The 24,422-nt window shown below is 44.9% G+C and overlaps 2 protein-coding genes across 6 annotated transcripts in view; one reads left to right on the forward strand and one right to left on the reverse strand.

The window, feature by feature from the left end:
- Sil1 (Sil1 nucleotide exchange factor) overlaps positions 1-4,024 on the reverse strand; it is a 37,290-nt gene extending 33,266 nt beyond the window's left edge. Inside the window, exons 1-3 of one of the 5 annotated variants that reach the window (XM_055061480.1) lie at positions 3,941-4,024; positions 2,172-2,411; positions 334-509 (exon numbers count right to left, since the gene is read on the reverse strand). In XM_055061480.1, the coding sequence (XP_054917455.1) occupies positions 334-509; positions 2,172-2,370 (375 nt within the window). In that variant the 5' untranslated portion in view covers positions 2,371-2,411; positions 3,941-4,024. Of the gene's footprint in view, positions 1-333; positions 510-2,171; positions 2,412-3,234; positions 3,639-3,677; positions 3,920-3,940 lie in introns of those variants that run through there. The other 4 variants (XM_050193170.3, XM_050193171.3, XM_050193172.3 and 1 more) reach the window with 4 other exon arrangements.
- A 9-nt stretch (positions 4,025-4,033) lies between these two features.
- On the forward strand, positions 4,034-24,024 carry LOC126545356 (uncharacterized). The gene is made up of 7 exons (XM_050193173.3): positions 4,034-4,185; positions 5,055-5,518; positions 6,891-7,393; positions 15,326-15,447; positions 15,537-15,595; positions 15,661-15,747; positions 18,869-24,024. The coding sequence occupies exons 2-7, from the start codon at positions 5,068-5,070 to the stop codon at positions 18,982-18,984; spliced, it is 1,338 nt and encodes a 445-aa protein (XP_050049130.1). The 5' UTR covers positions 4,034-4,185; positions 5,055-5,067; the 3' UTR covers positions 18,985-24,024.
- Positions 24,025-24,422: the final 398 nt, after the last annotated feature.

Raw genomic sequence — 24,422 nt, forward strand, 5'->3', positions numbered from 1 at the left:
GCACACACCCACAAAGAAAACCACCACAGCACACAGTTATGACAGTTCATGAACCGACGGTGTTACAAAGTTTTGATAAACAGTACACAACCTTTGAGAGGGGCTTACTGAGAGCACTTGAATGAGCACAAATAGCTGTGGGAGCAAAGTTAAGCAAATAAATCCCATGGATTTCCTTTACAGCTTCACACCACAGTCTGGTAGATGACAACTGTTACTGATGTGGAATCTTCTTTACCTCATGGGTTTCCACAATATTTATTCCGACGGGGCGTTTTGAAGACAGTATCCATTGTTGCAACATGGTACGGTACAGATAATAATAATACTTACAGAAAGCATTATGGAAGGCCCATCTTTAGCCTGCTCCAGGAGTAAACGGTTATCCTGGCTGCCAGAGCTGTGGGATTGTTGTGCATCCTTCGATTCATCTCCATCCATTAATTTTGCTTCAGCATGGCCTGTTGCTAAATTCATTCGTACATGCAGACCAGCCGGTACAGCCTCCCCTGAAGAGCCAGACAGACAGCTGCTCACTCAGGGGGAACAAGATGGTCGTAAACAATTGCATGTCTTGCCACTTTTGTCTATTGTGCACTACAGACAAACAAACAAACAGTTAGGACAGTGGTACACCTGTCTTTTTTGCATGTTTTGCATCAAAGCTATGTATGGCTAGGGTTCCGCACATCTTATTTCTCCATGACTCACAAGCAGGAGGTGTTGCCATATACGCAAAGGACAAAATGTATATACAAGCATACACCCCTGACTCACAAGAGGTCAATGCCACTGACTGTGGGGATGTCCGTACTGCCATACAAACGAAAGATGGAATTGTGGTATCCACTGTGTATACATCTTCAGGCACACCCAAGTGTGATATCGAGAAATTCATGACTACACACTTTGCATGGGTTAGCCATGATGACATTGCCCCTGTGATCATCGTTGGAGACTTCAATATGGCCATTTTAAAACCAAACAAGAAATGGTTCACTCAGTTTATGCCAGAAGAGTTTGCTTTGAAGTGCCACACCAATCGAAGTCACTCAACTACTCAACAACGGTCATGTATAGATTTTTAACTTTGGCCAAGAATCCGTCTAAGGTTGAAACCGAACCAATCAGTGTATATGACAGTAATCACAACACTATCATCACTACCATGACCAAATGATGAAAATTACTAATGTACCCTTGCCTAACCATATCATGAGAAGCCAACAAACAGACACCAAAGGACAACACAGGGGAAATTACTTGTACTTACTAACTGAATTAAATTAATGGCAATGAAAATGGATTAAAAAACAAATTTGCCGCAGGTGAGGAACGACCCCACGTTCTCGCATTACGCATGCGAGGACGTGGGATCATTCCTCACCTGTGGCAAAGTTGTTTGCACGCGTAATGTGAAGACGTGGGATCGTTCCCCACCTGCCGCAAAGTTGTTTTTTCATCCACTTTCATTGCCATTAATTTATCATTTAATTCAATTAGTAAGTACAAGTAATTTCCCCTATGTTGTCCTTGGTGTCTTTGTTTGTTGGCTTCTCATGATATGATTAATAAAGATTGGGCCCCTCGGTTAACCTCCTTTCTTCTCGTTCTTGTCTAACCATGTGTGATATGCTACAGCTTTGCAGGTCATTCACCGTCATAGAGAGGAATGGCTCCTCAACTTTTTCTTTATTAGAAACTTCAAAGCACGAGGTGGTGTCAGCAAATAATAGCGGCCGAGGCCCGTGATGCCCGACATTCTATTCCTGTAATCAAGCAAGACACTTTGATAGGAACAGCTACTGTATAGTCGATTGACGGTGCTCAACATAGCAAAGCAATGTGAAGGCTATGAAAGATTCCATAATGAGGGGCTAAATATTAGTTCAGACAACTTTGGGTTTTTTAACTAACACCTAAGTGTTTGGCATTTTGTCCCCATGAGGATTTGGCCATAATGGCCAGGAATCAAACCCATGACGTTGTGCTCAGCAGTGAAACACCACAGCCACTGAGCAACACTATGGCAGGTAACTGCTGTATTGTCACAACTTGAGTTTTAGATCCCTGTTCTAGAAGGATAGAGGCAAAAAAAAAAAACAGAGTAATGCAACATTACAAGCCCCATTTACATGGAAAAAGCAGTCTCAGCTGCTGCATATATTCACCTGGCTTAACTTCTTTCCATTCATTTGTGGCTTGAAATTGTTTTGTTGGGTTCTCTTCAGGTTTGCTGCTTTCCTTTTCATTCTTATTTTGAGATATTTCCTCGTCAGCAACTACAATGACAGCCTGTTGCTGGCAATGTGCACTCACTGCAAGAACAATTAGAGCTGCAGCAATACACAGTGGTCTTCCTTTGAGCATAGTGGTTCTCTGTTGGTGCCCCCTTTGTAGTAATGCTGTCCCTGAGGAAAAATTCATATGAGAGGCATTGAGCACAACGTTCCTTTCAGACCACATATTTTAAGGCTCAAAAGTTGGTCACATATAATGGTTTGTCACATAAAACAGTAGAGAGTACAAAGATTATGTGCTAGCAGTAGCATTCAGGTTCAAGGAACTCTAACAAAATTGTATCTGAATTAGATTATTGTTATGCAGAAACATGCAATAAAAAATCCTACCATACCGAAAATAATTTGAAATTAAACATCAACATAAGGTGTAGAGTAGATTATTATGTGACATCATGAGATGTCTATTATGTCATTTCATCAGCAGTGAAACAGTGCTCATACACTCCGGAGGACAATAAATTGCAAGGCCTCACAATGTAAAACATACAAAATATACTATTAAAATCATTTAACACAGAATTCGGGCTCGAAGTTTAATAGGACTCAAAGTTGCCATGTTCTACTCCACACTTATTAATTTTTGCGGGAGGTCTCCACTCTCCTTAAGTGCTGACAAATGCACAAATCGTAAACAGGAAAGCGCCGAGAGCTACTGACGCGCGCAACCAAGGAGCTGAAGACGTGTATGGATAGTGTTACACTTGCAGTTTTCAGGCATTATGTGGCTAAGTACGAAACAACCCCCAACCCTGCCTTTTCATTTTGGAGAACTTGCATTGCATGACGCTCTGCATAAAGTAAGCTGCTACAGCACTGAAACAAACCCTGCTCAGGCTATTTCTCCATTTGACACTTCGCTTCTTTGCTCGCGTGTACGCTACACAAAGCGTTTATGATGACTACTGATCAAGCTGGTTCTATGCAACTTCACCTTGAATGGCGAGTGTCATCACCACAGAAATGTAGCCGGTATAGAACCCACTACCTCGTGCTCAGCAGCACAATGCCACTCCCATTCAGCAGCACAATCCTGTCAGCACATTAGTTTGTTTAAACTGTAACTGCCTAAACACTTTCTTTTTTTAACATTATAATGTAAAGTGGCGCAAGTAGCGAGTTCTCCACATAATTTTGTACTTGCAGTTTCTGAAACGTTTTTTTTAACACCTGCTGCAGTGCTTGTCAAAGAGTTGCGCAAAACGGACGATCTACAAACGCTACTTTACGCGCAGACGCGAAGCCGGTGAAACTCGGTTGCTACACGTGCACGCCATGTGATGTCAAGACGGTTCAACGAGTTCAGCTTCTTTCTACTACTGGTTTTAGCAGTCCCAATAGGTCCCAATGGTGTGAGGACTTTACTGCAAAACTCACACGGCAGGCAAGGCACAGCCATATCAAATTGACCTTCTTGAATTAACGCGAAACCATCAAAACACAGCACTGAGGCTCTGACTGACGCGTCGCACCACAATAGACACACGCACTTTAGAACACACACGACAGCAGCGCTCCCAAGATAACATGTGGGTAATGTGGCCTGGGCGGATGTGGCGAAGCAGAGGGAAAACGCACAAACGCAAACTCTACGGCGAAGAGGGCAAGGGCGGTGAGTGAGCTGAGTGAGTGCAAAATACCAGAAAAAACTCGGGCGCGTGACGCGAGCGGGAGACACGGTGGCGAGAGCGGGCCGGCCGCGTTGGCTATCGTTGGACCGGTCGACGCACTGCGCCGCCACCTCTTGGAGTGCGTCAGAAGCGCAATGCACGGCTAGCACTGGGCGTCGAGTTCTGTCTTCCCGTCAAAGGCGAAAGCACGTGCTTCTACATCCCCAAATTTCCTAATGCCAAAATCGCTTAGCTGACACCGACTTTGCCGAAATGTGAGTACCACACTTCCGCATGCTTTTACTACTGGTGGATTTGATTTCTGTGAACTACTTCGCAGTGTAGTGGCCCAGTCCGTTTTACTACTGCCGGAACACGTGTAATGCTTTAGGCTTATTCGGCGCTTTCCAACTCTTGAAATACGAGTCAGTCCTTAATCTTTACTCCGTTGTCGAATGCAGTAACGATACTTAAATCCAGTGCCAAAGCTAGGTATGTGTATTCCTTAAAGGCGCGTGCGAAACGCGACGTGTTCACACGTGGAGCCGGTCCGCCTGATGCCATATTGTTGACTCCGACGGACAAGTTTAACAGCCCCAAAAGCTGTATAATTGATAGGCATCTCAGTGTTACGCTGCCTGGTGATTCAGGGCGGATAATTTGATTGTTTTAAGGTAGCTGATGATGCTGTTAACACCATATTTACGTGTGTCATCGCAGCGCGCGGCGTGCGCTACCTGCGCATGGCGTTCTCGGAAATGCCGCGTGCGCAGCAGTCATGCCGGCGTACTGGGATACACGTGGATGCCCTCAATTACAGGAATCGCTGTCCTCTGTCAGTGTTTGTCTCCCACGCATGCCGACTGTTCGCGAACGCAGTGACGAATGTCTTTTAAAATGATTCGCCTGATCTCTTGTCCGATCTACGCTTGCGTTCGGTATCGCCTCCCCCCTTGTTTGGCGTCGTTGCAGTATCAGGCAGTGGTGCTGACGACGGCTTGTGAAGTCTGCATGTTCGTTATCACAACCGGGGAAAGTCAGTTCGCGCCTTAATCTTTGAATGATTTGCTTTATTTTTGTGCTGCTTAGTACTTAGCACCTCGCTGATATAGCTGACCGTGCGCGCTTTTTTTTTTCTTTGCAGAAGCCGGCCACAAATGTATTCAATGGAGATGAACAACTTGATCAACTGTAGGAATATGGAGCAAGTATATTTTGACCTCCTCTCCGGACCCCTTCTAGAAGATGATGATAAGGATTTGCTTGACTCGGACTTGCCATTTGAACTCCCCGACCCATCTGTTGTTTTCGAATCAGAAGTGGCGTGCTGGGTGCAGCAGAGTCCCATTTGGGGCAAAAATGTCCCTGATATTAAAAATTCAGTAGAAGAGGAGGTTGAAGGGGACATAAACTGGGTGAGTGAAATACCTGGCTGGATCAAAGAGGTGCCAAAGATAGAGTCTTCAGAGGAAGATGAGGTGGATGTTGTTTCTGTTGACGACGACACGAAGTCTCTTCAAAGCACAGAGCCTAGCACACCTACCAAGACAGACACTCAGCCTTTGCCAGACAAGAGCCCAAAGAATGCAGCTGAAGGAGCACCTGTTGGTATGTGTATTACAATCCATCTCATGTTAGAGATAATTTTTAATGGCAGAAAGGTGGGGAGGTTGGCCTGAGTGAAGTGTCTCTAGCCTGCTACTCCATGCTGAGGAAGGGGTTCAGGGGAACGACAGGGATAGAATGTGAAGAGGAAGGAGTGTGGGGATGTGGTGAATACGATGGTGATGAGGGCTCCACAGCATAGTCTTTCTGTGAAATGCATACATGTACGCTTCACAGCACAGCGGCCATCTTTGCGTCTCATGTTAGTATCATGTTACTATCATATACTGTGTACCAGATGCAGTCAACGAGTTTGAGCTGCTTTACATTACCTGCACAGAAAACACTTGATTGAACATGACGAACTGACGGTAATTTTACTACTGATACAGTGTTATGTACTGACTGTGTGTGCGGGATTCATTCAGGTAGAATTTTTTTTAGTTGCATCTACGTTGCAATGTTTTTCAGCAGCCGTTACGCTTTCTTTGGCCCAGCTGTTACATTGTTTTGGCAAGTCATCCGGTATCTTGGAATACCCTGCTATCATTTTGGCAAGGATGTTGACCATACTTCATACATTGAATTAGTAATTTTAAGGTAATAGTTCTGCAGAAACCCGCAAGGTGGTGGGAAATAATTAATAATAAACGGAAACCCGGGACCACCACCTTTCCAGGGCAGCCGCTCTACCAACTGAGCTAACCAGGTGGCTAGCAGATGGCAGAGCGAAGTTGAATTTGTCACCAACTCGAAGCAAAGGCAAGAGTTTGACGTAATAGTTCTGCAGAAACCTGCAAGGTGGAGGGAAGCAATTAATAAACAGAAAATGAGACATCCACCCAATCGTAGCAGTTGCTACAAAGGAAACCCATACGGGTTCCTCAAAAGAAAAGCCTCGAAATTGAAGAAAAATTCGACCTGGTGCCAGAAGGCGGTAGTCCCGGGTTCGAGTCCTGGACCAGGAAGAATTTTTCTTCAACTGCGAGGCTTTTCTTTCGAGGGAACCGTATGGGTTTCCCTTGTAGTAACTGCTACGATTGGGTGGATGTCTTATTTTCCATTAAGTAATTTTAAGGGTTTGTCATTGTCTTTATGCGTTTTACAATGTTGCTTTAAGATAGCTCTGCAGTTGTTTACTCTGTGTGTATGACTGGAGCATGTAGCCTTCATTAAGCAAGATTGTGATCTCTTGGCTCTTGAAACCAACTTGTCATCAACAATGCTAAACGTCACTGTGTCATAGCATACCTGACCCCTCCCACCCCACCTTCTTCTTATTTTTCTTTTTCCCCTTTAATGCTAAGGAATTCTTGGTGGAGAAATGAAATCGTGATCTGAAATAGTAATCGTACATTTCTCTTTCTCTCCTCAGTTTCCAGTTCTCTGCTAGACCGTATGAAAGCAGCCTCTGCAAAAAAGCGCAGTCCAATCTTGATTCAGCCTCCTGAACGAAGTCGTCCATCAAAGAATGACGCAGCTACCAACACAGCGCCATGTCCTGCTGCCACCCCTGACCATGACTACTGCACAGCAGCCAAGGGTGGTTCCAGGGCTGAAAACCACTCAGGGAAACGTGATCATGCTGTGGTGAGACCTGTGTCCAGATCACCATCTGTAACCAGGAGCTACCGCCCACAAAAGCGCAGCGTGGCAAGGCGGCCTTCACGATCACCTAGGCGGCGGCGGCGGTCTCGCTCCAGCTCTCCGTCTTCGGGAAGTTCTTCATATGGATCCTCTGATGACTCAGTGCGACGGCGGTCTAGGTCATCTCGGCGTTCTCGTGACTGCCATAGTTCATGGCGGCCGCAGCACTGCCAAAAGGAGCCACGGAGGTTTATGCCTTCCCCACCACGTCGACGAATTCCAGATCAAAAGGTGCACTGTTCTATTTACAAAGCATATCACCTGTACAAAGTAGAATAAGTTTCTTCAGCAAATACATCGCTTCTGGCACTCTTGATTTGTACTATAGCAACTTAATACATTGGAACTACTATGTAGTTAACATGGATATAACGAATTGCCAGATATAACAAATCAGGTCTAAAATGTTTATTGCTGATGTCAGCATGCAATGACTAAATGCTTATAACGAATATCACCTGTGAAGAAGGTATTTTCATGTTAGGTGAGACTTCATTGTAAGCAGGTTCGACTGTACTGCAAATGTGATGTTCAATTTCTTAGCATGTGCACCCCCCCTCCCCCTCCCCAGTTATCCTGAAGTGGAACAAATGCTCTTCAGCGATGTGAGGCCGCATAGCAGCAGCAGCGCTGAGCCATTCTGACCTATCACAGAGGGCTAATGTTAAATTTGGAAAAAAAAAACTGCGATAGCTCTCAGTTATCCTGGCCCAGCTCCACCTAAGCAATTTTCTGGTTTGCTCAAATTGGTGCATGCCAAAGGGCAATCATGTAGCAGATTGAGTAAACATGCAGAAGACGCACACAGAGATTGAGTAGAAGCTATAATGACAACTTCTGAGAGGGAATATTGGAAGTGCCAAACATTTTTTGTTGCTTAAAGGGGCCCTGAACCACTTTTTATCGAAGTGGAGAAAGGCATTTGAACTGAAAATAGGCTATTTCAGAAATACTTCGCCGTGAAAAGTATTTCAGTGCGTTCAGCAGAAGCGGAGTTATTGGCAATCAAACACAGCCTCCGCTGTGCTCCCATTCCTTTTCAGTGCCTTGCATTATGATGGCTACGGTGCAGTGGAGCATGTCCACAACTCTTGGCCTTCGAAATGTCACCGTGCTGCACAGTTCAAATTTCACTTTGGATGTTAAAGTAGACGCCACAATGCCAATGCCTTTGGTGCCTACGACACGCTAAACATAAGCTGAACACAGTTGTCCTGAGCAAGCCGCAGTGCGCTTAATCAGTGGACTCGTGGCGACACGCTGCAGTATCTACGCTATGTAGCCGACCACAGCTTGATGACGGCTATGAACCAATAGTAGCCGTCTAAGAGAATGACGAAATAAAGCTTCCAGAAGTGAGTGAGGACAGGGCCTTCTGTTGCAAACAGATTGCGGTCACCTTTCTCTCAAATGCTCTCTTTACAAGCTCCACACACCGCGTACGACAGCAAAACTTGTCCGAGATGTTCACAGCAGCATATGCTACCCGCGGACTGTGTTATTTCACCAAGCCCGAGGGGTGGTTCGGGCCCATTTAAAGGGGCTCTGCAGCATTGTTTAGACCATAGATTCTTGAAAGGACTGTTGTAAAGCCAGACTTCATGCAAAAGTAATTGTGAAATTTGTCACCTGTGACTGAAAACTCAACTTAAAGTATGAAATAGAATGAGGCAGAAAGAAAGGTGTCCTCTCTTTCATTACGCTTGCCCAGCAACTCCACAAGCTGCTACTAATGGAAGCAGCACTCCTGTGAACGTGTGTTGGAAGCTTACATTTCAAGGTGGCCCTGTTGATGCGGCAGGTTAGGTTAGAGCTGAACTGGACTTCGTGGTCTCTACTTACTACTTTGCGAGGAAAAAAGGTGGGCAGTAGAAGTAGCAAGAAAAAAAAAACATGTATGCTTGCTTTCCAGAGGGGGATAAAAGCAAAAACTTGATACATTGCTTCCATCTCCTTTCCACCCATCTCTTTTCTTTAGTGCGAACAAGATTTGCTCAAACTGCTCACAACCAAGCACAGTAAGGGGCATATTGCTTCCGTAAGCTGGTGCTGTTGAGGAATATGCATTCCTAGATCAGGTTACAAATATCAAATACATAGATATAACTGTTGTGGAAATAGAGGCATCACCATAGCCCACACCAGGTTAGCAAAGAGAAAGAAAATTGCACACTCACTCTGCATTATGGTATTTCTTTAATACAAGTGCTGAAATATTCTTACTACCATTTTTGTTGTAAGGTGAGCTTACTGATTGCACTCGATTTTGCAGTGTCAGTGCACTTGTTTGCTTATTTGCCTGTGAATGGCAATGCCCAGTGACACTGAATTTGTCTGTACTTCATGGCAGAGACATTGTAATGTGACTGAGGTTTCAAAATACAGCGCGAAGTCGACAGGCTTGTGCAGCATTTTGCAATACTTGAAAGTCAGCAGCCCCCTTTTGCTGTTTCTTCCATCCTTGGTGCTCCTTTTATTCTGTGGAGAGTGCCAAGTAGCGCTGAGCTAGGCAAACAAGGAACAAAAATTCAGAGGTACCAAAGGTGGTTTGGACCATATAGGCTTGAGTAGTGCAGTGTGGTATGACACTGCACCCATTTGTTTACGTGGGGACTAGTTCAACTCTTACAGTATTGTGGTTGTGAGCAGCATGACCACTTCAGCGTTTTGGTGTTTCTGAGAGTCCAAGCTGGAACTATTCACAATAAACAAGAAAACTACTAATCACACACTAGTTGAGGTCTGTTTTAGTGACTATGTCCTCATACAAACAAGAATATATGGATGAAATTTTGTCAGTACACCCTTCATGCAATTTACAGGTGTGAATATGACCTCCATATGGTAGTTCTGAGCAGGAGCTTCAAATTGTGAAAATACTCGGTCTTTATTCCTGTTTGGTTGCTGTAAATTGCCATTACTGTAAAACCTAGTTCGTTTGAATTTCACAGGACCAAAAAAAAAACGTCAGAATTAACCGAATGTTGAATTATCGAGGGCATCAATAAAAACAATAAACAAATGCTTACTACACGACCAATTTTTATTTACTGAATGAATGAGCCAATCCTGTTTCTATTTTGCACAAAAGCAGTGCAGAAGTTGCACTTATCATCATCTCGTGGCTGATTAGCGCTCACAGCGGCGAAGCCCTGGCAACTTCCTTCGCAGCGAGGCCACAGCTCATGTCTCCATCTGAGGCGTGCTTTTCACTACCGTGCACACATCCCGATTATTTTTTCGCCAGCGAGCTGGTCGCCGTCCACCGCGATGTAGCCAGCGCTCTTCATCCTCGAAAGCTTGTCAAGACGAAAGTACTGTTTGCCACAATCGCTGCGGACGAAACCACAGCCACTGTCAATGCGATCATGGACGGCGACCTTGCTGTTCTGAAGGCGCGCAGCTGATGCATGCAGCGAGTCAAAACGAAACTACCGTTTGCCACAATCACCGCGGACGAAACCGCAGCCGCTATCGACGTAACCATGTATGGCAACTATGCAGTCATTGAGGCACGTAGTGAATGTGGTCTTCGAGAGATGTCCGAATTAACTGATGTGCGGCCAAATACATCCGAATTACCGTATTTACTCTCATAATGATTGCAACCCTGAATTTTGTCGTCAAAATTCGATTTTCTAAATTTCCCTTGTAATGATCGCACACCGAACTTGCCGCAGTGATATGTCGTGTGCCAAGTCTAGCTAATAGTGATAGCGCTTACCATCTGTCGAATGCTACGTGAACAACTCTTCAAGACAAACCAAGTGGTCTGCACGCACCAAACAGCAGATGCCCCATTTCATTCCTTTCATCACTTTTCCGCACTTCATCGACAAAAAAAAGCTACAACCAAACTTGCCTTTATTATGTGTAGGCTTTATAATGGTTGTGGTCAACAACAACAAAGGTGCCTTTCGATTCTTCTCGTCTGCACTCGTTTGGCACGCAACAAATCGCTACGGGCAATGATAGTGGCCATGTTTACACTGATACTTTAGAAGTGTACCCTATTCATACGCAGACGCTTGTAACACAGTTAAGATATTCGCCGACCCTTAGCGGAAACGTGCCATGTTATGATAGTAGTGAAGACAAATGCCGCAGTTTCCGCAGCATGCCCACCATGTATTTCTATGTCACTGGCAGCTAAGCGCGCCCATCTATTTCTGTCCCCTCAAAATGGACATGGCTACGTTATTGCTGCAAATTGGCCGATATTAACGATATTATTCATTACTGATACGGAAGAAACTGTATCAATGCACATAATGTACTCACGAGAAGAAAAGAAAATCATGTTCGGCTTGTTCCACCGGCCGCCATTTTTGTTTTGGTGTCCCGCACTACATACAGCGGCAGCCGGCTATTTGTTGACCTGTGTCATCCAGCAGCAAACGTGGGATGAAAAAAAAAAAATTTCTTTTCGTGGGAAATTTAACCCGCGTTATGATCGCACCCCTGAATTTGCGTCAATTTTTCTTACAAAAAAGTGCGATCATTATGCAAGTAAGTACGGTAACAAGTTTCATTGCATTAAATAATACATACGTCTGCCGGGACCGAAGTATGAGTCCGAATTAATTAGGTTTTACTGTAGCAACTTCCTCGACATTGCACTCAAAGTTCTGCCCATGCAGCTACAAAGAGGTTTGGATGTGCAGCACGGCCCAGCACATGTAAACAGCACATACCTTTGCTAGGACAGGCTGAGCTCGCAAGGGCGCTGAGTTACTACAGTGTTTTGCAACTTGCAACTGCATATGGGCACATTGAACCAGGACACTGCAACAGCCGTTAGCGTGGGCATATTCAAATTGTGACATTATTGTAGAGGCAGGTGGTGAGCTCGACTTGTAGCAGTCAGATGCATCAGTGATGGTGATAACCCTCACCACCTCATCCAAGCACTACTGCCCAGTGTATTGTAGGGAACTTGCAAAAAAAATCCCACATTTGTTTCGCTGCCTATGACATCATGCTACAGTGCCTCAACATTGGCTGGGGAGATGGCTGATCATTGCTGCAAGGAACTTTGTGGAACCTGGCAAATATGCAGCAGACATCATTAGCTAAGACAGATTTTTTTTTTTTTTTTTCCATAGCATAGGCCATGGTGGAAGGACACATTTCATTTATCTGAGGCTTGTTGAGAGGCTGCAGAGTGGGACAAGAGTAAAAAGTTTTTAATATTTCGTTAACTTTCTTGTTGCAGTTTGCTACAGTGCTGCTAGAGTTGCTGTATGTATTCCTGTAACGGGAGCAGATTTGCATGAAGGTGTACAATCTTGTGTGCTAAATGAACTATGGTTGTGAGGGAAAGGCATACTGAGTGGTTGCAGCAGCCATGCTGCACACAACGCAAGTGATAAGTGTGCATTCGAATGGCTTTGTCTTGAATTGTCAAGTACACTTGGTTGCAAATCAACCCTTTAAAGGTGCCCTGATCCACCCCTCAGGCTTGGTGAAAAAACAGTCCGCGGATAGCATACTCAGCTGTGAACAGCCAAGTTTTGCAGTCGTGTGGGGCACATGGCGCTTGCAGGCGCAGCATGAAGTTGCCTTTCTCTAAAGCTCTTTCTTTTCGACAAAAGCTTGCCCCTCACTCTTTTCTGGACACTTATTTTGTAATATAGCAGATTCCCATGTGCAGCTACTATTGGATAATAGCTGACATCAGTCAAGAATGGTATTTGGATCAGTGTGCTTCTTCCTACTGTTACTGTGTATATTTATTGATGCAGTTTATTGAACAGGCTGAAGTAAGTGAAAATCTGCTTTACTATTTTTATAATAATTGCGTACTTCTGGAAGGAGCTGAATATCGTCTGCTCATGCGCAGCCACCCATGTAGGAACTAAACTTTGGCCACCCTGCTTATCGTTGTCGTAGCCGTCGGGTCTAATTTGAACTAGTTTTGAACACTCAACTAGCCTCATACCACGTGAAACTTAAGGTCAGACCGCACGCATTCCTGGCCGCTGCTGGTTAGACACCTTGGTAGACTTCGCTTCATATTGTACTATTGATAGTGCTTCAGAATGTGCAAATTGGATGTGGCTACTATCCATCACTCAAGCTGGTGCAGGACAAAGCCAGTCCGCACCATTTAGCATGGCCAGACTGGAGCATATGAGTGCAAGTGGGCGCTCGAGCTCTGTCGTGCACAGAGCAAATGCTGTGCATACAAGTTGCAGTTGCATGTAGCTGCAGTCTGCTACGTAGTGTAGATGCCGCGGCTGCCATGGGGTGCCGCCACGAGTCCGCTGGCTGGGTGCACTGAGGCTCGCTGAGGACGACCGTGTTTGGCGCGTCGTCGGCACCAAAATCAGAAATAGTGACATCTAGGTGAACATCCAAAATCAAATTTGAACTGCATGCCACGGTTACGTTCAGTAAGTGGAGCATTGTGGGCACACCCTGCAAGTGCAAGTCATTCAAGAAGGAGCGAAAGCACCGCGAATGAGCTGTTTGATATCCAGTAACTTCTGCTTAATGCATTGAAATACTTCTGTGTAAAGTATTAATGAAATAGTCTATTTTAACTTCAAACGCATATTCAGCTTCGATAAAAAGTCATTCAGGGCCCCTTTAAGGACAAGACATAGAAATATAAGAAATTCCCATCAAAATGGGGGGGGGGGGAACAAGCAGAATCAATAAAAAGAAAAATGTTTGGAGAAATTTTGTCGCTATAGGATGGAAGTGCCAGGCATAAAACTGGAAGTGTGCTTCACCCCAAGGCACCCATTGCTTCATTTGAAATCTGTACAGACAGCCCTCGTCATAAGCGAACCATGGGTAGTGTACATTTCATTTGCTTTGCATCCTGTGTGTGATACCACTGCAGCCAAAGATCTTGGTATCAGTCTGTCTCCTCTGACCATTGTTGGGACTCGGGGTAGCGTATCTCACCGTGGTCAACCAGTTGTTGCGACTTGGTGTCCGAGTGGCCATTACGGTTCCGTGACTGATGATGTGCCAGATGCCGGGCAATCGAGGTTCGTGGCGACCCATGACTAGAGGTCCGTGACGTTAATGTTCGCAAAGTAGTGACCAACATGTTGCCACCACAGAGATGTCATACATGAGGTGTGTACGCAGTTGGGCTCCTATCTCGTGCTTCCCTCTAGAGCGGCAGAGCCACAAAGTCCACACATGGCGCTTGTCTGAGTTTACATTCAGAAAAGTTCACCTGAATATATGTATCTGACGTGGGTTCGATCGCACCCAAGTGCCGGATAAATCTTAATCGATTGTTTTACAGCAAAAGCTGTACATGACTAGCCTTCCATAGTTTTTTCGGTGTTCAGCAACAGAAACGGACTAAGTGATTTCTAACCCGTACAGGTGCAGTGTGGTGGCACAGATGTCAAAATGCAGCACCGATTAGAATGCCTGCCGTGAACAATAGCGAGACGTAAAGGTTATCGCAGTATATAAGCAGGAGAAGTATCAGCACTAAAAACAGCTGCATTATTGATGGGGTGGACACGTATAGTTTGTACACCCAAAGAACATGTGTACGAGGAGTGCCGGAGGGAACAGAGAATGTAAACAGTGGCGGCATGAAACGACCACCGACAAAGAACGTTCCCGCACTGCTGAATGAAAACAATAATTGCGAGCTCAAGCAACTTCGAACGAGCAATGACGCCAGACTCGCAACACACAAAATCACAACCATTCCACTCTGTGAAGATGGAATGGCAACGAAAGTACTTTGCTTTTCGTTTGAGAGCTTTGACTGTCGTCAGCTTTCACTGCCATTCCATCTTCACAGAGTAGAATAGTTGTCATTTTCCATTGATGAGCGGCACATGCCCCAGTGACCCAGGATGCTCCGGTGATTGATTTTGAACCCAGTTCCCTCAGCACAGCTGCCTGATGCTATAACCATTCGAACATGGACAGCACATTGACCCAGGTTGGCAGGAAACTGGTTAGAGACATAGGCAGGTAGCTAGGTAGGTAGCCCCCAGAAAGTCCATGAAGTACCATAAGGGTGCTAATTGCATTAAAACATAAGAGGGGAAAGTGATGTGCACAAGATTGGGACAGGGTTACCTGTACATAGAACAGGTATTGTGGTACCCTTGACAGCTTTAGTATGGGACAACCCTTGTAAATGTCTCATGTTGGCTACCATCTGTTCTTTTGCAGGAAGAAAGACGTGTGATTTATGTTGGAAACATCCCCGAAGGGACAACTCGGCTTGCTCTGCGTGAAAGATTTGCTCGTTTTGGTCACATAGAGGAAGTCAGCGTGCACTTCCGGGATCACGGGTTGGTTTCAGCTGCTTGATTGCTTGCTATCTGGTGCCTTCTTTTGTGTCAGGCAGCTTCCAAGTACAAGTTTTCTCTTTTTAATGCAGGGATAACTACGGGTTTGTAACATTTCTGCGGGGCTCTGATGCGTATGAGGCTGTCGAACGTAAGTCTTTTGAGTGGGCCTTTTGTGTCTGTACAGTTAACTGAGTGCCCATGTCATCATTACAGATGGCAACGATGATCCCAAGCTTCCGCGCTTCGACCTCTGCTTTGGTGGACGCCGACAGTTCTGTCGAACCAACTGGGCTGATCTAGGTCAGTAATGGGCATTCTTTATGTGTGCATGTATGTGTAGCAGGATGTCCTTGTTCAGACTTTGTTCAGACTTTGTCCAGCCTTTGGCAGTTGTGTTTTATTGAGACAGTCTGCAGATTCAAATAGAAAATGCTAGCTGGGAAAGGTTGGTAGTCAGGTGAGACAGTAGCTATGTGCCTCATCTATAGTAACACATCAAGAGCTTTCTCTACTTCTGTTCCACACATGGATACATTGCCAAAACTAAAGTTCTGCAAGCGTACAGGCACTGTGTCAGCCTCTTCATATGAAATGTTCTGGTGCTGCAAGTTGCCAAGAATTACTGAGCAAATAAAAAAAGTTGAGACAGTTATACAATATCAACATCTTGCTGTGATCTCTGCACAGATGTAGGATGGATCCTTCTGTGCAGTTTTTCTTTCATTATGCTATTTTTTGTATATTTTAATGTGTACCTGCCAACTTTAACGACTTTATCGTAAATTGCCCGATTTCTAGTGCTTGTTTACAATTGTCATATTGACGCCAATAATTTTCCGACTTTTCATTTGAGGTTGAGCTGGTGCTTTTTCATCTGTGGGAATAGGTGGTAGTCTGAGGGAGCCAAATCAGGGGAATAGGGCGGCAGTTGAAGCGGTTGCAAACCACAGGAGTGAATTGCAGCCATCACAACAGCCGATGTGTGAACAGATGCATTGTCCTGTTGAAACAGCACCTCCTTCAGGAGCATCCCTCGCCGTTTTTCCTTCATTGTCAACCTCGGGCATCTGAGCTGCATAGTATTCCCCATTGATAGTTTGACCTTTCTGGAGGAATTCCAGGAGAATGACGCCCTTGCACTCCCAGAACACCGATGCCATTAACTTGCCAGAAGATAGAACCACCTTTGCCTTTTTGGGGCGCAGAGAGGTGGGATGTTTCCACTGTTTCAAGGCTTCTTTTGACTCAGGACGAAAGTGATGCACCCAAGTTTCATCCATTGTAACGAATCTCTGCAGAAAAAGATTAATATCAGCTTCAAACAGTTGTAGATTTTCTGCAGAGTGATGTTCTCTCAAACGTTTGCTTTCTATTGTCAAAAGTCTGGGCACCCATCAGACCGAAACATTATCCATGTTCAGGAGTAATGTTAGGATATGGCCAACCCTTCTTCACTGATATGCCTACACATTCTGCAATGTGCCGCTGTGTGACACGGCGCTCAGCCATGACAATGTCTTGCTCTTTTTGGACATTTCCATCTGTGCATGGTGTTGAGTGTTATGATCGACCTCTCGAGTATGGGAAAGATCCAAGCAGACGTTCTCATGTAGAGATGATTTGCCTTGTCCCAGCAACTTGTAAAAATCATTATTTGAGAAAAAATGAAAGATTATACAGTAAAAGCTCGTTAATTCGAACCGCAAGGGGAAGCCGCTTCAGTTCAAATTAACGAAAGTTCGAACTAACGAAAGTGAAGAACAACAGTACACTGCGATTTGGAAGCATTAGGGCATGCCAAAAATTTAATGCTTTAAAAAGTCCGTGATCGTAGCCTGCCTTTTTTCCTTGAAGGCGACAGCTAGCACTTTTTGTTTTAACGAGCAAATGTGGCGGAAGGCCTCCTCTTCGCCTTCTTCAAAACTGAAGAAGAGACGGGCAGCATTCAATCCAGCTGACCTCCAGATGACCTCCACAGTGGAGGGCTTCACTGGCGCGTCATCTTCCTCCGCCTCCTCTTTGTCACTGGCAGCAACAGGTTCAGCGCTTCTGACCTGAGAAATTGTCATCTGTCAGCGTACCACACACCACTGCACTCTCGTCCACGTCGACATAGTCAGCGAAGGAAATGTCGTCCAAAACGGCTGCCATGGGAGCGGTGACGCCATCTTCGGGCGCAGGTGGCTGGTTTCCTCCTTGTAGAGCTTGCACGCCGAAGCCACAGTAGCGATAGCAATTTGCTATTGTAACTGCGGTTACTTGCTCCCAAGCACGTACAAGCATGTGTAGTGCACTTAGGAGCGTCACCTTATAATTATTACACAAAATAATTTGCTCCAACAGATGGCGCCGGTAAAATGATCAAAATTTTTAATGGTACCTTGGTCTATGGGCTGCAGCGCCGCTATAGTGTTAGGTGGAAGGAGGGCTAGCTAGCTCAATGGCCTTCGTCTCAACGTCGACCTTATGAGCCCAACAGTTGTCAATGGGCCGGAGGACTTCTACAGCGCTCAAACTTTTTGTCCATCTTCGCTAGCCACCGTCCGAACAGTTCCCCCGTCATCCATGCCTTTCTGTTGGCAACGTAGCCCACTGGGAGGGACCGGATTTGGGAGGTCAACGTAGAACGGAGAGGAGGCAGCCGCTGCTGCCATCTGGCCGACCCCGCGCTGGTTAGATTTTTCCCGATTTTGCTTTCTCTCACCGTTCTTTCCGTTCCGGAGGCGACACAGGCTTGTGTGTAGGCACTAGGTGCGCTTCTGTGGCCGTGTGCCAGGTGCCAAGCCGTCGGCACGGTGGCACGTAGTTCAAATTATCCATGGCAGAACCTTCTCGCGTTCGAAATAACAGGCTTTTTTATACACAGGCTTCTGTGGAGCTTGGCCGGACCAAATCGTACAGTTCGAATTAACGAGCTTTCACTGTAGTGCAAAAATATTCATTTCACACTACAAGATCATATCACCTTCTTCCAAAGCAGCATTGAAGGCTTTTGCAGGAAAGAGAGTCGGAATTTTACTCATTCAAATGAGGCCAAGATTAACTGGCTGTCTGATAAGCGGCTTTAGAATGGCGAATGGCACAAAATGGGTCATTTTCAGCACTTTTTTGGAAGAAACTGACCATTTCTTAAGCTTCTTTTTTTATTCCTCTCGATGCAGTCGTTCTGAGCTAGTTTCTTGCCAGCAGGTCCACCATAATGTGTAGATTAGAAATATAACAAATGAAAAATATATATTTTTCTGTGTGTGTGTGTGTGTGTGTGTGTGTGTGTGTGTGTGTGTGTGTGTGTGTGTGTGTGATGATGATATTGAGATTTTTTATTTCCCAAGACCTTTAACATTACGTAAGCGAGTAGAGAAAAAAACTACCTATTGCAAACAAGACATAATGGCCTGAACTGTGCTTTTTTGTTCTGCAGACTCTCAGTACGAGAGGTATTACTACATCCAGCGAGAGCCACATGTTAACAACCTTGACTTCGACAGCCTGCTGCAAGCAGCGAAGTCGAAAATCCAAGGCTCCCAACAATACTGACATCTGTGGACCTTATGGTGTTTTCCTTTTAATGGCGCCACACCCGTAGAGGGTTGGCTTGTGCCTGGACTGCTATTAACTTATTCTTCTGATGATGTGAGGTGCTATATAGAAATCATATTTAATGTGTACAGAATCCTAAGTGGGCTAGGAGAGTGTAAATACATGCGGGGTTCCTTTTTAATCATTTATGACCTTAATGGACTGAATCGTCCTGAAGACGAGCGTCAGGCGTGGAAGTGTTTTTATGGCTTGGCAACTTGTTACTATTACTCTCCTTTGTTATTTCATGCAACACTTTTTTTTTTTTTTTTGCTGAGTGTTGCAGTACTTTTGTGGCCATCGTTAAGAGATTGGAGCATTATATTTTATCATGTGTGCCAAGCGCAATATTGTTGCTTACTCTTGTTTTATTGTTTTGCCATGCAAACATGGAACATTTTGCCTTTACAATCTGGGGCAGGGATCAGGGAGCAGTTTTTCTTGTACATATCCATGTATTATAGTGCAAATGGCTGATTTATGTTCAAATGTCTTAGTGCAGCATGTCATTGTAATTTACCTAGTAACTAATAGTTTTCATTGAACATTTGTGTAGTCCACCACATGTTCCTTCATGTTCAACATGAGCTGTTTTGATGGGATTTAGTAACCAACCATTCAGCATGTGCTGTTAAGGGGCAGCTCTGGTAATTTCTTTTGGTATACACATCGCATCACAAAAGTATTCATTGTATGCAGTGCGCAAACAATTTATTCGTTGTGGTTGAACTTGTCTCAAGATGTCGTTGCCAGCCCTCTTGTTCCATCGACTACCTGTTCTAGCATCAGCACTGATGATGCAAGCGGCAATTCTCTGGGCTGCCCAGTCTGGTTTTCGTTTTGTTTTCTGCTTATTTAAAACGATTTCTGCATTCTTATATAAATTGAGCTATCTCACATGTGAAACATAACCAGCCTGGGAACCCATTGGTCTCAGATTTGATAACCCTGGACAAGGACAAACTTCAACTGTGAAGCATCGTGAGAAATCGGAGTTTCCTTTATAGCTTCGTGCTACTGTTGGGTTGAAGACAATTTTCTCATCATAAAGGGCCCCTCACTGGCCATGCAGCAAATTTTGGTTATACGCTGGAAGTTGTTACATGCCTTCTAGAGAGTGTTTTATCACAAGAATTTTAAACGCATATGCATTTCTATGCCTACACAACGAGGAAACTCGTCCGCCTTGTAAGGCGACCGCTTTCATTATAGGGCCCACAGCGGCAAGTGAATTTACCTTCGTGCTGCCTCTCACTTCAACACAAACTAAGCGGCAAGAACACCGTGCACATAAAGCTATCGGCGCACTGTGTCCCTATCGGAGATCACCTTCAACACGAGGCCTGCGCATCTCGCTTCAACGCGAGCTAAGCGGTGAAAACACAGCACACATGAAGCTATCAGCACTCTGTGCCATGCCATATACAACCGCTGCCAGAATATGGTTCATCATGGGTTATAGTAATTCGACACAGATGGCGCTAAAGAGCAATAATGGCTAATGTTCCTGTATATGCTCCCGCAGGGAGCAGAGTTGCGCATAGGTTGGCCGTCGTGCTCCAGCTCTGCAGCGAAGCCACTCCTCGCGCGCGCAGGAGCCAAATGTCGCGCGGTGTTCCGCCTTTTTCTCTAGTGGTCGCGAGCTACAAGCACCAATTGTTCGCAGGCGCTTAGCAAAGGGCACTTCTTAATACAGGCTACACTCGAACGAGTCATTCGTGCAGCCGAAGGGGGTGGGCTTCCAACCAACCGAAACTTTGTATGTACCTATGTAAACACGCATATACAAACACACACACGAACGTACAAATAGAGGGTAGGACCGCCTTCGATTCCCCAAAATAAAATACTCCCGCGGCTCGAACAGCTCCAAAGATCGCTCGCAAACGCGCAGTACGTTGCCACAAAAAGCAGTGCAATGATTTTCAACATGCATATGAAGTTGTCTTATCATGGTCAGAAGGCAAGAAATGTTTCAAAGAGTGTTTAAAGAAAACTTCACACACGTAAGGTGGACACTTAGCGCATTTTGGCTGCCGAAACCAGCCGATTAATGACCGTCGCCAAGAGAGCTATCCTGCCTGCAGTTATGTCAGTGACCGTTAACAGAGCGTCATTTATCACTAGCCACCGCTCACAACAGCTGCACGTTTTCGATACATGCGGTGCAGACGCAGATTTAAGCGCATTTCAAATGTTCACATGCGCACATTTTAAGCAAGGCTTACTTTTACGATTCAATCATACCGCAGACTAATCAGCTATTTAGTAGCAGCAAATCTGCAAGTAGAAAAAGATTCAAGATGCAAGAGCTTCTAGATCAAATTTATTTCATACAAGGGAATGCATGACCGGCTGCTGGCAGCAGGCCAAGTGTGCTGGTTCTTGGAACCTTAGGGGCAGAATTCAAAGAAACTGGAAAGGCAACAAGCTATTAAGAGTAACAACAGGTTATTTTTATTGCACTAATCACATCAAGATGGCAAACGTGCAGAGTAATTATTCACACAGTGCAGACTGTCATATGACAACACATTTTTCTTGATCTCTTACAACTCAGAGAAGAGCCAGTAGTTGAAGACACTGTATCAAGTCAATGAAATCACTGAAGCAGGCTTTGGCCAAAAAGCCAGGTTACAAAGCTTTGTGACCTATCGCATCAGAGGCAAGGAAATTTTACGTCATTCAACAGTGCATTCACTCCACTCCCGCCCACAGGAAACAGCATTCACCAAAGCACAACGTAGATTTCCAGCATGTTTAATTGAACGACAAGTTTTGTTCCACTGGCTCCGCGTAGAGCGCTTTACCGCCTTCCGTGCGGTTTCTGCAGTGTGGTGCGCTGCACCCCGTCATACTGGAATACAAGTGCCAGTACGATGTGTTTCGTATCACTTCACCAAGGTCCTTGACTTCACATCGTCGAATACCGTACCTGAAAACCGCAGCTGCTCCTCTGAACGCACGATCTACGGTCCGCTGATCACGATGGCGATAGCACTGACGGAAACGACGAGTTCTCATGAGTCGGCGATGCGCCCGTCAAGTTGGCTTCGCAGCGGCGCGGATCATTTGACGTCATTTTTCGCGCTCTGCCAATAGCGGTGCGAGCGGCGCCGGAAAAGTTATGCGCAACTCTGCTCCCTGCGGGAGCATATACAGGAACACTAATAATGGCTTGTAACGATCGGAACTTCATCAGTGCACCTGGTGCTGCCACCTGCGGTAGTTTTTTTCGTATCAATTCACCTTGCACTGCCGTCTGCAGCAGTTTGTGTTGACGCAGCACTGTCATTTGTACTGGTTGGATCAAGTTTTGTAGCATTAATAATGACACTTGGCTGCGTGGAGATGGGCAAGTGGCAAATGCTTACACGCACTAGACAACTCCCAGAGGCGTTTCTGCATAAAACTGTTTTCAAGTTGGTTCATTAATAGCCAAGATAAAAATATTTCAGTGCCGCAAATGCACGGTTTCAAGAGGCGAGTGTCACTGCCAACATACTCTCTTCATTTGCCCCCGTCTAGTCTCTGCAAGCAAGATTCCTTCCCTGCATTCTCTCATACCATAGCTGGAGGATCGCACAAAGCATATGGCACGGGCCCCACCTCTCTTTTATTTTATTTTTTCTCTCTTTTTTTAATGTGAAAGCATTACATGGCTTGCGAGGCAGAAAATCCAACATAGTTGCAGGCGTTTGCATCACCAAAGTCGTCGTACCCTCAACTTTTGGTGGGAGTCGAACCCACAACCTTGCGTGGTGCCTTGTGATGAATACCATTGCTCACATGACATCACGGCGCTTAAGCTGACGTGGTTGCTGTAGTTGCATGGTTGGAATGATTGCTTTCACATTCATCCATGTGGGGAGTACTTAATGTCCCCCTTTTTTTTTTTTTTTTTTCTTCTTTTTTTTGCGGGCTCCCAGACTAGCTGTTGCATTTGTCGCGTTTCACGCTGTGCACGAGAACATCCGACTAGTGATATAAGACAGTGCTACAAGAACACTAAGGCAGACACAAGCAGATCACAGCATGATTGTGCACTAGAACACGGTAGGAAATTAGTTTCACTCTCTGTGGAAAGAGTTTCACTCTCGAAACGGAAGTACATCGCTCTTGTAAGAAGTAAAGCAAAGACATGCAGACATTCAGTTTGTAAGTTTTATTATTTATCTAAACTTTAATTAATCTTAAAGCAACAGATAATAAAAATGCTGGCTCTCCTTTAAGAGCAGATGTAAGCATGAAAGAGCTACCGTCAAAGCGGATTAGTTAGAGTAACTACGGTTACAACCATCTGTGGCACGCCAAACACTGCCGGCCTGATCACACAGCATGGAACTCATGTACAACTCTCGTTGAAAAGAGCACAGGCAACCCTGTCTCAGCACCAAAAGACAATCAAGCATATGGTGCATAGTATCTGCCTTTTGAACTGGAAATTGCAAAACTTCAGCGTACTAGAAGTTACAGCTTGAGTGATATTGTGAAGAAACATTAGGAAGAACTTGGAAGCAATATTTTTTTTAACTTTGGGCAGTAACTAGCGTATGGAATGCGGTCCTGTACAAAGGGTTGGGAACTAAAGACAGCGCGTAGTGGTGTAATACATTGCAGGCTTGATCATTCGCACATTGTTTGCACAGCGCTTGTCAATTTGAAATGACCAGATCAGGTGACGGGCCCTTTAACTCTCGCGTGTGACAAAAGGTCTTTCCTTACACAGGTAAAAAGAACAACCAGAGTTGCCCTTTAATACTTGCAAGTTTCAGTTTAGTGTTAGCTTCAACCAATGTGTTGGAGATGTGAAAGGTACACCTGGCTGTATTTGCTATGAAACATCTTGCTAGTTGGGCTGCTGTGTGTGCTGTTAGCACTTTGTGCCATTCTTGTCTGGTTTGCTTTGGCGACTGCTTATGCTGTCTAGGTTTGTTAAAGTTGATTTGCAACATGTTATAGTCAGTGTTTAAGCAATAAAATACTTTATATACCTCACTACCTTGTACTTACGCATGTGATATAATGCAAAGTGTGGTATTTGCGACACTAATTGCAACATATTCATGCTGAATAAGTCTTTGCCAGCCAAATTTGTTTGGTGCAATATAGTGAGCAGATGCTGAGGAAGTGTTTAGCATTTCAGAGATGCGGAGTGCCATATCCTTGTCGTGAATTCTCTGCTTGTCTTCGTCCCCTTTGTGCATTAGTCACTACGAATTCATTGTGACTTGTCCAACTTGCAGTAATTTCAGAGGTGGTTTTGTCAGGGGATTTGAAATGTTGAAACCTTTGCCTCATCAACCTTGTTCTGTTAAAGCTACTTTTGCCAAAGATGAGCACTTTGTTCCTCAGGCTAAACCTGATTCTTGTGACCGTCAAGTTCATATGTACAG

This window comes from Dermacentor andersoni, chromosome 1, assembly GCF_023375885.2.
Source record: "Dermacentor andersoni chromosome 1, qqDerAnde1_hic_scaffold, whole genome shotgun sequence".
NCBI classification, from domain to species: Eukaryota; Metazoa; Arthropoda; class Arachnida; order Ixodida; family Ixodidae; genus Dermacentor; species Dermacentor andersoni.

Excerpts from the sequence above, each read along its gene's own strand:
- LOC126545356 (XM_050193173.3), top strand. The coding sequence starts at position 5,068 with ATGTATTCAATGGAGATGAACAACTTGATCAACTGTAGGAATATGGAG. Across the intron at positions 15,596-15,660 it reads TGCGTATGAGGCTGTCGAAC|ATGGCAACGATGATCCCAAG; the intron begins GTAAGTCTTTTG and ends TCATCATTACAG. Across the intron at positions 15,748-18,868 it reads AACCAACTGGGCTGATCTAG|ACTCTCAGTACGAGAGGTAT; the intron begins GTCAGTAATGGG and ends TTTGTTCTGCAG.